The sequence below is a fragment of the Misgurnus anguillicaudatus genome, chromosome 1 (genome assembly GCF_027580225.2).
Source record: "Misgurnus anguillicaudatus chromosome 1, ASM2758022v2, whole genome shotgun sequence".
Lineage (NCBI taxonomy): Eukaryota > Metazoa > Chordata > Actinopteri > Cypriniformes > Cobitidae > Misgurnus > Misgurnus anguillicaudatus.
The window spans coordinates 13,804,194-13,815,782 of NC_073337.2; the positions used below are offsets into that span (position 1 = coordinate 13,804,194).

At 35.7% G+C, this 11,589-nt stretch overlaps 1 protein-coding gene across 1 annotated transcript in view; it reads right to left on the reverse strand.

The window, feature by feature from the left end:
• lamb1b (laminin, beta 1b) overlaps positions 1-10,187 on the reverse strand; it is a 34,616-nt gene extending 24,429 nt beyond the window's left edge. Inside the window, exons 1-12 of the mRNA XM_073866839.1 lie at positions 9,933-10,187; positions 8,491-8,623; positions 5,305-5,378; positions 4,969-5,157; positions 4,787-4,850; positions 4,290-4,491; positions 4,090-4,208; positions 3,341-3,529; positions 3,017-3,193; positions 2,760-2,872; positions 2,570-2,649; positions 2,332-2,467 (exon numbers count right to left, since the gene is read on the reverse strand). Of these exons, the coding sequence (XP_073722940.1) occupies positions 2,332-2,467; positions 2,570-2,649; positions 2,760-2,872; positions 3,017-3,193; positions 3,341-3,529; positions 4,090-4,208; positions 4,290-4,491; positions 4,787-4,850; positions 4,969-5,157; positions 5,305-5,378; positions 8,491-8,623; positions 9,933-10,172 (1,716 nt within the window). The 5' untranslated portion in view covers positions 10,173-10,187. The remainder of the gene's footprint in view (positions 1-2,331; positions 2,468-2,569; positions 2,650-2,759; positions 2,873-3,016; positions 3,194-3,340; positions 3,530-4,089; positions 4,209-4,289; positions 4,492-4,786; positions 4,851-4,968; positions 5,158-5,304; positions 5,379-8,490; positions 8,624-9,932) is intronic.
• Positions 10,188-11,589: the final 1,402 nt, after the last annotated feature.

The following is an 11,589-nucleotide window of genomic DNA, read 5'->3' on the forward strand; positions in this document are numbered from 1 at the left end:
ATGTGGTCATACAAATTAATACAAATTAGCGACCTCGTAAAATACGTACAAATTGCCTTGAGATAGCGTTAGTTAAAATCATTAAAAAAAACGTACGATTATCATAAAAAACATAATAAAACCCCACCCCTAACCCCAACGTCACAGGGGTCAAAACAAATCGTACAAAAACGTACGCATGTGGTCATACGAATTAATACAAATTAGCCACCTTGTAAAATACGTTTGAATTGCCTTGAGATAGTGTTGGTTAAAAGCATTAAAAACGTACGATTATCATAAAAAACATAATGAAACCCCACCCATAACCCCAACGTCACGGGTCAAAACAAATCGTACAAAAATGTATGCATGTGGTCATAAGAATTAATACAAATTAGCCACATCGTAAAATACCTACGAATTGCCATGAGATAGCGTTGGTTAAAAGCATTAAAAAAGTATGATTATCATAAAAAACAATAATGAAACCCCACCCCTAAACCCAACATCACAGAAGTCAAAACAAATCGTACAAAAATGTAAGCATGTGGTCATCCGAATTAATACAAATTAGCGACCTCGTAAAATACGTACGAATTGCCATGAGATAGCGTTGGTTAAAAGCATAAAAAACATACGATTATCATAAAAACATAATGAAACCCCACCCATAACCCCAACATCACAGGGGTCAAGACAAATCGTACAAAAACGTACGCATGTGGTCATAAAAATTAATACAAATTAGCCACATCGTAAAATACCTACGAATTGCCATGAGATAGCGTTGGTTAAAAGCATTAAAAAAGTATGATTATCATAAAAACATAATGAAACCCCATCCCTAACCCCAACGTCACAGGGGTCAAGACAAATCGTACAAAAACGTACGCATGTGGTCATACGAATTAACACAAATTAGTGACCTCGTAAAATACGTACGAATTGCAATGAGATAGTGTTGGTTAAAATCATTAAAAAGGTACGATTATCATAAAAACATAATGAAACCCCACCCATAACCCCAACATCACAGGGGTCAAGACAAATCGTACAAAAACGTACGCATGTGGTCATACAAATTAATACAAATTAGCGACCTCGTAAAATACGTACGAATTGCCATGAGATAGTGTTGGTTAAAAGCATTAAAAACATACGATTATCATAAAAAACAATAATCAAATCCCGCCCCTAACCCCAACATCACAGGGCCAAAAGCAAATCATACAAAAATGTACGAATGTGGTCACACAAATTAATACAAATTAGCCACCTCGTAAAATACGTATGAATTGCCTTGAGATAGTGTTGGTTAAAATCATTAAAAACGTACGATTATCATAAAAACCTATTGAAACCCCACCCCTAACCCCAACGTCACAGGGGTCAAAACAAATCATACAAAAATGTACGCATGTGGTCATACAAATTAATACAAATTAGCGACCTCGTAAAATACGTACAAATTGCCTTGAGATAGCGTTGGTTAAAATCATTAAAAAAACATACGATTATCATAAAAAACATAATAAAACCCCACCCCTAACCCCAACGTCACAGGGGTCAAAACAAATCGTACAAAAATGTACGCATGTGGTCATACAAATTAATACAAATTAGCCACCTCGTAAAATACGTATGAATTGCCTTGAGATAGTGTTGGTTAAAAGCATTAAAAAAACATACGATTACCATACAAAACAATAATGAAACCCCACCCCTAACCCCAACGTCACAGGGGTCAAAACAAATCGTACAAAAATGTATGCATGTGGTCATAAGAATTAATACAAATTAGCCACATCGTAAAATACCTACGAATTGCCATGAGATAGCGTTGGTTAAAAGCATTAAAAAAGTATGATTATCATAAAACAATAATGAAACCCCACCCCTAACCCCAACGCCACAGGGGTCAAAACAAATCGTACAAAAATGTACGCATGTGGTCATACGAATTAATACAAATTAGCCACCTCGTAAAATACGTTCGAATAACCATGAAATTGCGTTGGTTAAAAGCATTAAAAAAACATACGATTACCATACAAAACAATAATGAAACCCCACCCCTAACCCCAACGTCACAGGGGTCAAAACAAATCGAACAAAAATGTACGCATGTGGTCATACGAATTAACACAAATTAGCCACCTCGTAAAATACGTACGAATTGCCATGAGATAGCCTTGGTTCAAAGCGTTAAAGGTAATTCAGCTGTAGTTTTCTGGTATTTGCAGTAACACAATTTTGCTTTGTTTTTCTATACTTTTACTAACTGAGAGATAATGGCTTAACTATACTAAACTCAGGATATTGCTTTAAAAGTATGCAGAGCTCAAATACCGGCCCAAAAGAAGCGTCCTCTGCTTCAAACGTGTAGAAGTCAATTCCTGCGAAGTAGTACCCAGACTGCACCTGGTCACAACGTCTGCCAAACATGTGCTCCTTACATACGCACTGTCCTGTCTCTTGAGAACAACTAGAAATTGGAGAAATTGTATATATCCGTGAAAATTTTAAATTCTATTCATATATACATTATTAAAAAGACTGTATGGGTCTATGGCTGATTGGTTCTTACTTATTATTCAAAGCCCCGCCAATGTCACAGTCACATGGTCTGCAGCCGTCCATATCATGATTGAGACCCCAGTGCTCAGGCTGAAAGTAAAAACATAAGTTAAAGGATGGCATTTCTGCAATAATACAGTATGTATACAATATGTAGTATTCCCATTGTCATCCAAGTGTATTGTTATGCGCGCTCTCACCAAACACCGGTTACAGTTTTGTCCAGTGACAAGACGTTTGCAATAACAGTTTCCTGTCTGTATATCACAGGGAGACCCTGCTGAGAGCGTGCCTAGAGGGTTACAGCTGCATGCTGTGTCCATTAAACACACATAAAAGAAAAAAAAAGACAAATACAATCATAAACGCTATTAATAGACAAAAAGGAAATGCTTCAAAGTTCAAAGCTGTGAAAGAATGTACAAAAAAGCAGATCTGTGTGTGTGCATTTACTGACGCAGACATCCTAGTGGGTCATCACTAAGGCCGTAATATCCGTTTTTACAGTGGTCACAGCGTTGTCCTTTAACATTAGGTTTGCAACGACACTGTCCGGCAATCGTATCTCTCAGTGCATCTGTAGCGCTGTCACATAAGCCTCCATTTAGGGAGCCCAGGGGGTCACAGTCACAAGCTAAACACAAATGTGGACAGTAGTAAAGCATTTTTTCTCTACTTAAGTACATTTTTCTTCAAAAGTACAAAACTTTTACTCGATTACATTCCAAAGCATAATATGGAAATTATTACTCGACTACATTTCATAATGCATTTCACTTACGTTGACAGATGTTGGGGTCTCTGATGTCTCTCTTAGGGTGCTTGTAATAGAAGGGTTTGCAGCTCTCGCACCATTGACCTTGTGTGTTGTGCTGACAATCATCACAAACACCACCACTCACGTTCCCAGATGAATGATACACTGCTATGTCAAAGTGACAGGAATCTGCGTGACGGTTACACTCGCATTCTGAGAAAAAAAGAAAAAGTTAAAATGGTCAGTTTTTATTTAATGTTCCCTTACTGATGAATTAGTTAACTATAGCTGTGTCCGAAGTCAAATTCCATAATTCCATACTATACGGTATTACGTAGCAGCCAAAAATAGTCCCCTCTGGTTATTTTTAGCGCAATGCTAATGGTCTAATCAGATTCAATGGATTATGCTAAGCTATGCTAAAAGTGGTAGCGCCAGACCCGGAGATCCGCTGAATGTTTAACTCTAGGGGAGCTGGAAAATTAGCATGTTTTCAAAAAAGTGGAGTGGCCCTTTAAGATATATCTATGTTTGTCATATAAACATTGATTAAAAGCAAACTGGGTTTATATTAAATCTTATGTAATGTACCGTATTGTAATGTAATGCAATGTAATACGTTATTACATCTTAACAAATGTTATTCGATTTAGGTTTGATTATCAGGAAATACACACACTGATAAAAGTATACCTTAATTAAATACACGTTCAATCACTTTAGATAAAAATGTAATGTAAATGTAATTCATTAAGCATCTGTAGTTTTCATACTCTTGCATGCATTTGTGTTGCGACCCTCCGCTGGTTTCCACGGCAGATCTTGGTAAAAGTCCTCACACTCCTCACAGTTCAGTCCAGTCGTGTGGTGATTACACATGCAATGACCATGAACCATGCACACACACACACACACTCAATATGTATCATCCCGGAAGAATCTGGTTGAGAAATGTTTGTTTTTGTGTTTACTCACCATGCCCTCATCTCTTGGCTCATTGCCGACTGGCGCACATTCAGACGCATGGCCGTAACAGAAACAGTTGCCACGGACGACCATGTCGTAAAGAGCGTAATAATATTTCTGTCGCACCTCCTCTCGATCATCAAACAGATTGTCACCAAGAGTGTGTAGCTTCAACATTCGTACGCGTAGGTTTGTGATCTTTAAAAGACCTACATTCACAAACACACAAAAACAAACACAATCAGTAACCAAACCAAATATAACAAAAACTCAAAAAGGTTATAAAACTATATGGAAGATGGTAAGGGTCATATGGTCAAGCTTTCATTATGCATATGGGTTTTCCAAATTCCATTTGTGTCCCATAATGTCACAATATTTTGTAAAATAGATAAAATTGTATTATGCATCACCACCACATGCAATGGTTTTGCATGAGCACCTCAAACATAAAAAATACATATAACACAGAAGCGTTACTGTACTGACACGATAATAACTTACTCTGAATTCGTGGGCTGTAAGGGTCAGGGATCTCAAATGCAGGATCAAGTGCCCTAAAAATAACCTAAACAAAAGCACACAATAACGGTAAATGGAGGATTATGTACAATTTTTATTAGTATTTTAATATTAACATGAACACATTAAAGAGTAATTTATTCTGGCCTATATGTACTACACACCTCTCCTTCTGATGACGGCTCAATGTCAGAGTAACGGCTGTCACAAATGACATCATCCACTTTTCTGATTGGCCCTTTTGGGACGTGTGGAAACGAGTCTTCGCAGATGTAGGCATAGTAACGGTACACCTGCCAGGTCTGGCCAAAATCTGCCGAACGCTCAATTACCATGGCGGCAGGCCGAAACGTCTGTGCATCAGTAAAAAATGTACACATCGGGTTCAGATTTAGTAAGGTGCCGGACTTTAAGAAGCACTTCAAACAGGACTACATGCATGTTCTACATTCCTCAAGAGAGTGTCCTGGTTCAGTGCATATTTAGTTTGTCTGTCTCACCTTAAACGTCATGATGAGGTGTGTGAAGTGGAATTCAGCTTCAAAATCCACCTGAATGGTCACGTTTTCAAGTCCTGATGAAAATAAATAATTGAGGTCAGGAAAACAGGGATTAGGTTTATGAAACATAAATGTAGTACAGAGTTTTAGCGACAAGAACATAAACAAATGGCTTTTGTGGCCCAAAGTTAACTACCGGTAGACTTTCACATATAATCAATAACATGGTCCTTATAAGGTCGATTATTTTTTATAACAAGCAAACATACATATATTACATACAGTACAAATTTATACAAGATTGTAACAAAATGAGATTGTTTTCACGCTGCCAAAAGACGATCTCCCGCAAACTATTGGAAATGTATAATGTTTTTCTATAGAGTTATTGATGAAAGAGTGTTTAGGTGGCATGTAAGTAATTTTTTTATCATATGTTTTTTGGGTTTCTGAGTTGGGTGTGTAAGATACCAAAACCAATGTTATGTTATCTTAATCAGTGTCTTGCTGACTAAAACATTGCATCATTTTGAAATATGTCTGCAGCTCTTAGCAACTTTTTTGGTAGGTTTGAAAATATTTTCACCCAGCGGGGTTAATTGTTACGCTGTGTTACAACTAACCCCTCAGCAGTTACGATATGAAAACAGCTAACGTTTGCGTAATTCTTGCTGTTGTTTTAAATAGGCATACTAATGATTGCTGGCTGCCAACAAAATAAATGTGCCTGTGTTATCAAAAATTTTGTCAAAATGTATTTTTGTTCATATCTTTAATATTGATTGAATAAGGTCAAGTCAAAGACTGAAATCATAATGAAATGAATGGCTAAAATCAGACTTTGATACTCATTATCTCAGAATTTGATTTTGACACTTTAGTATGTTTTTTACTGACTATAGGTCTCATATAAAAAAAAATTTTGTCATATTGTGCTGCTTTTTCTCACATATTTAGACATTTGAATCCATTTATAATTGAACTATGTTTAGATGAAGGATTAGAGATACCTGTCTATTATAGACAGATAATTTGTAACATTTGCACTTCTGTCATGTTTGGTGTAATTGTCCAAGAATGGTAAGTAATAGAAACAAACTTAAAAGGTTCATTTGTAGCAGAGATGTGTGTGTTGCTTGTGTAAAAATATAATTAATCACTAATAACTTAAATATTTTTTGAATGATTGAGCCATAACCAAAAAGCTTTTTGCCCGATCTCTCCTAAATGATAGAATTTTTAATTTTAAGTGAACTATCCCTTTAAATGAGACCGCAATGGTCAATACAATCCAGATGAGTAGGTTTTGTAATTTAAAGACAACAAAAAGTATTGCAAACATAAAATGAACAGATAATCTTATGTTTTCCATCGTCAGTTGCGCTCCTGTATGTGTTTGGCAACCCGAGAGGGGAAAAGGAATTTTTTTTTCAATATTTTAAATTTAGACTGCGGTTCCCAAGTTCAACCACTTGAAGTCAATGTTACATAAAGCTCCTTTAACTCTGGGCCAGGCGCATAACCATGGCAACACGCGTGCATCTAACGAAATCCTCTATAACTCCTCTATAAGGGCTGTCACAATGATTAAATAATCATCTCATTGTGATTGTTTGACATCATCGCCATCATTTCAGATCACCGCAATGATTGCACATCTCTTTAAAAAACACAAGGGGGAGCTGTAGCGCCTGTATAAGATGGTTCTCCTTAACAGACATGTGGTCCAGTACTAATATTTCATAAGTAGGATTGGCTGCTGTTAAAGGCCTGTTCTGGTATAGTCAGTTTAGTTTTATTGCATTTTTATTTTTAGTTATTTTTCACACACTTTATTGGGTTTATTTCTTATGAAGAATTTTTCGGTTTTGAAAGAAATTTTCATTAAATAATTACTTTGAAATATTTGTTACGTGTATTAATATTTACTGCCAGGTGAACCTTGCCAAAGATTAAAACAGACAATTAATCGTCAAAATTTATTAGGCAATTAACCATCAGCCAAATTTTTATCTCTAATAACACAGTCTTTAATTTTATTTTATAAAATATGTATTGTAGACTGGTATAAACCTTAGATCCTTTTATAAAAGCAGGTATTTAAAATTTGAACATATTGGTTCAAACTGTCCAAAAGAGCTCATTGTACCAAGTAAATATACTTTAACTTATAGAAGTTGAAACTTTCTTCCCAGTTCACATTTTCTTTACATTTAAAACAATGCAGATTTTTAAAACAAAGATATGAAAATATAAGATATGAGAAAAACCTGTACAATATGTTTTAAGGTCTGGATAATGTTTTAAGTTAAGTGAAGTTAATATGTCTTAAAGAAGTTTAATACTACAGCAAATATGTACAAAAATCCTATTTTGTAACACAACTTTTGCACATTCTTCTGAAAACCACCATGGGTTGGTATATCTGGTTTACGGGGACATGAATAGTGTATTATGACATGTTTATTATGCTATAACCGTGGTTTACGGGGACACAGAGTGTGTGTGTGCATGTGCGTGTGTGTGTGTGTGTGTGTGTGCGTGTGTGTGTGTGTGTGTATGCATTGTAGGTTCTCACAATCAGCTGGAATTAACATCAATAAATGTTGTTTTTCTTTCCAAAATATGCTAACTTTGACATTTTGATATAAACACTGCATTTCCAAATAAAAGCATATTCCTTATGAGTTGCACATTTCATGCAAATACATTTACTTTTCAATTCAGATTGAGAGGGTGTGATGCAAGTGAAATCCAATGCCAAATAAAGCATCCAAGTCATAAATTCCCAGAATTGGTAATGGTATGCTACACCCATGATTTCAGTACATTCGCATGACTGCTATAGAGGCTGGTCACTAGGGAGACAGCCAGCTGTTTTCCCACGCCCAGCAGCTGCACTCAACTCTCATTTGTTCCCAATACTTCCTGTTAGCTTTCTCATAAATAACCAATATATATCTCTTACTTATTTTCTTTCAATTCAAGCTTCTTTCGTGTCTAATGTTCATCCAGTGAAATTACTTCTGGATGGATGACATGAGAAAAATTGCAATTGTGTTTTACAGGTTTCAGAATATTTGTGATTTAAAATAAATGCTTGGGAGACTATTATGATTTATTTAAATAAATACTGGCGTATGTTTTTCATGTTGTGTGTATTGGATGGATACAAACATACTGTACCGTTCTCAGACTGCCACCAGGTTTTAAGGCGGTTAGGAGTAAAGCCTGTCACCACATTTTCAATAGTATGGCTGTTGGGACTTGTAAACTCATTGTATATCCGTCTGGAATCGCATTTAAAACATTCATCTTCCTGAGGATAAACAGATCGAGAAATGCAGATGTTAGATAAATCTGTGAGAAGCATATAATCTATTGGGGATTGGCAAAGTACATTCATGCAGCAGGAATCCAGATGTTTTGGAAATGCACCTGTTTTTTTCCCACCCTCCAACTGCAGATTTTCTCCCTTACATGAACACATTTACATTTTATCTAAACCAACTTACAAATGAGAGCATTAAACACACAGATGAAACTCATAGATGAAATGTACAGCAATTCAAATACATGAACTTGCCAATAAAAGTGTCTTTGGGAAAACAATCACTGAAATAATGTCTGCGTTCAAAGAAAAGCGGTCCACTAAAGAAGGATGGTCAAAAGTTTAATAGCACTGGGATGAGCTGTTTATTAGTGCATTATATTCCCAGTCAAATCTATAGGGATATATACAGTATAAGGATATATAGTAGACCACACATTAATTTTCACATTTGCATTAGCTTGGGCTTCCTACCAGTAGTGTTCAATATATCATGCAGATAAATCAAAGGATGTGCAACAGATAGTTTAATGGTGGCCTGGGGGATCTGAGTTGTTCCTATAAGAGGGATCCTTATTCAACCTCCCTCCCACCACACATTCACATTTTTCCAAACAGAGATATGATTGTTTTTTAGACAGTGACTGTTAACGTGGGCGATCAAAGAGAACATTGTTTAATCCCATCCAACACCATTTTTTATCTACGATCAAAAAGTGATGTCTTCAGTTTGCATGCATTATATTTAAGATGCGATTAAAAAGTATATTTATATTAAACAAAATCTAACAAAAAACATGTCTGAGTCACATATCACTCCAAAATCATAACCCATAACTCTCTATGGGTCGGTTTCCCGGACAGGACATCCTAGTCCCAAATTAAAATGCATGTTTGAGCTGCCTTAATTTACAAACACCTTGCACTGACATATCCTAACATATATCAGTGCCATTGTTTTGTCTCAAGATGCACACCAGTATTGTTTCTTGTAAGGTGTGTTTGTGAAAACTACTTAAATGTCCACATATAACTAAGGCCTAGTCCTGGATTAATCTAAACCCTGTCCGGAAAACTGCCCCTGTTGGGATAATAAGGGACAAGCCAAGTGGTTACAAATAACCCAAAGTTTTTTATATTTGACCTGGCAATGAGTTAAAATAACCCAGCATTTTGGGTTGAAACAACCCATTATGGGTTAGTCCCTTTTTTACCCAATGCTGGGTTGAAAATAACCCAGCAATTTTTAGATATTCATTCATTCTTAATACAAAGTCTGGCTTTTGTGGTACAAAACCTTTTTTTCGTCATGTGTTTTTAACTGGCCCACGACGCAGAACGACTCTTCCCCATTCAGTCCACAGGTAGAAGAGGCTTTAAGTCGATGTGCTCTCCCAATCAGCAGATCACCCGTAGCGGGGTAGCAACTCCCCTCAGTACACATATCATTGTGATCAGGATCTTGTGCCAGGGCGTGCAAACCAATAACTACAAGAGACAATATAAAATACTGGTCTGAAATCTTGATTTTACCCATTAGATTGTGGACTTAAAAGTAAATTGTTTCTAATTCAGTCACATTATGTTAACTGTAGTTCAAAGATTTATAGATTATATACAAACTGCACCTTATACATTTCACCTCCATTTAATTGTGTTAAGTGTTATAGTTGAAACAATGTGTATGCTGTGCCTAAATGGTTTGGATATTGCTTACAGTAGTCTGTTGTCAATTACTGAAATGAATATCATATGGGAACACTTATTAACTAATGTTAATTTAGTGTGGCAAACAACACCAAACGTCAATAGATATATACATCATATTTTACAGGGATCCTAGTTTTGGATCACATTGCATAGACATCTAGTAGTAAACATCTCTTTATAGTAAACATCTTTCCTTCATGGAAAACCCAGCTACAGCCAAAAAACATTATGTAAAGTAACATATGGTTTAAATAGTCAATGAAAATAGTTGGTAAACAGAAAGTGGAGAATGTGTAAAGTAAAAAGAGAAATGTTTCAGTAAAAACCGTATGATACGTTATAAAAACATTAAAACCAGTAACTTTTCAAGTTTGAGTACAAATATTTATAAACATAACTTACATATCGTAAGAGCTGCAATCCTGAATATCCACATTATTGCTGTTTTCCCAGCGTATTTTTCCAGAGCTGGATTATTGTGTGTAGATTGTGGGAGAAGCAGAGCTCCCGCCCATGATATTAAACAACACTGGTGGTGATAACTAGTCTCGTGTAGCTGTAACTCTCTGAATTCAGGGTGTGTCCTAAAACTTTGTGAGCTACCTAACTAGCTAGCATTTCTGGGCATCGAAAAAGAAGGAGTCTGTGCAGACTCGTTAAGCTAAGACGTCCTCCTTATGACGAATGTGTACACAACCCCAACATAACGGAAAAAGCTAACTGAAGGAACGCCTGCTGTTACCAAAATGCTGTCTATTTAGACATGTTTCATAAATTTTGTTTAACAGATTTAACGTGGTGTAAAACAGTTTGAACTTTTAAAAACGCGTTATATGTTGCGTTTTTCCGTGCGTCACCGCTGCGTTTTACAAACGCCCCTCTGAACTGTAGATAACGTTAGATAGATAGATAGATAGATAGATAGATAGATAGATAGATAGATAGATAGATAGATAGATAGATAGATAGATAGATAGATAGATAGATAGATAGATAACACCTTTCATATTTCTTATTGCTTGAGTAAAAATGACATTAGTCTACAAATTAAATCTTCATTTTTGTTTTAATTTATAATTGTAATTATTACATTGGCACCATATGTTTCAAAAATACATATAAAGGGATTTTGTGTGTTAAGGCACCTGTCCGAGCTTTGTACAGCATTTTCATATTATATATAATAATGTACTTAGATAAAATAAACTAATGCATACAATAATAATAATAACAACAGCAACAAC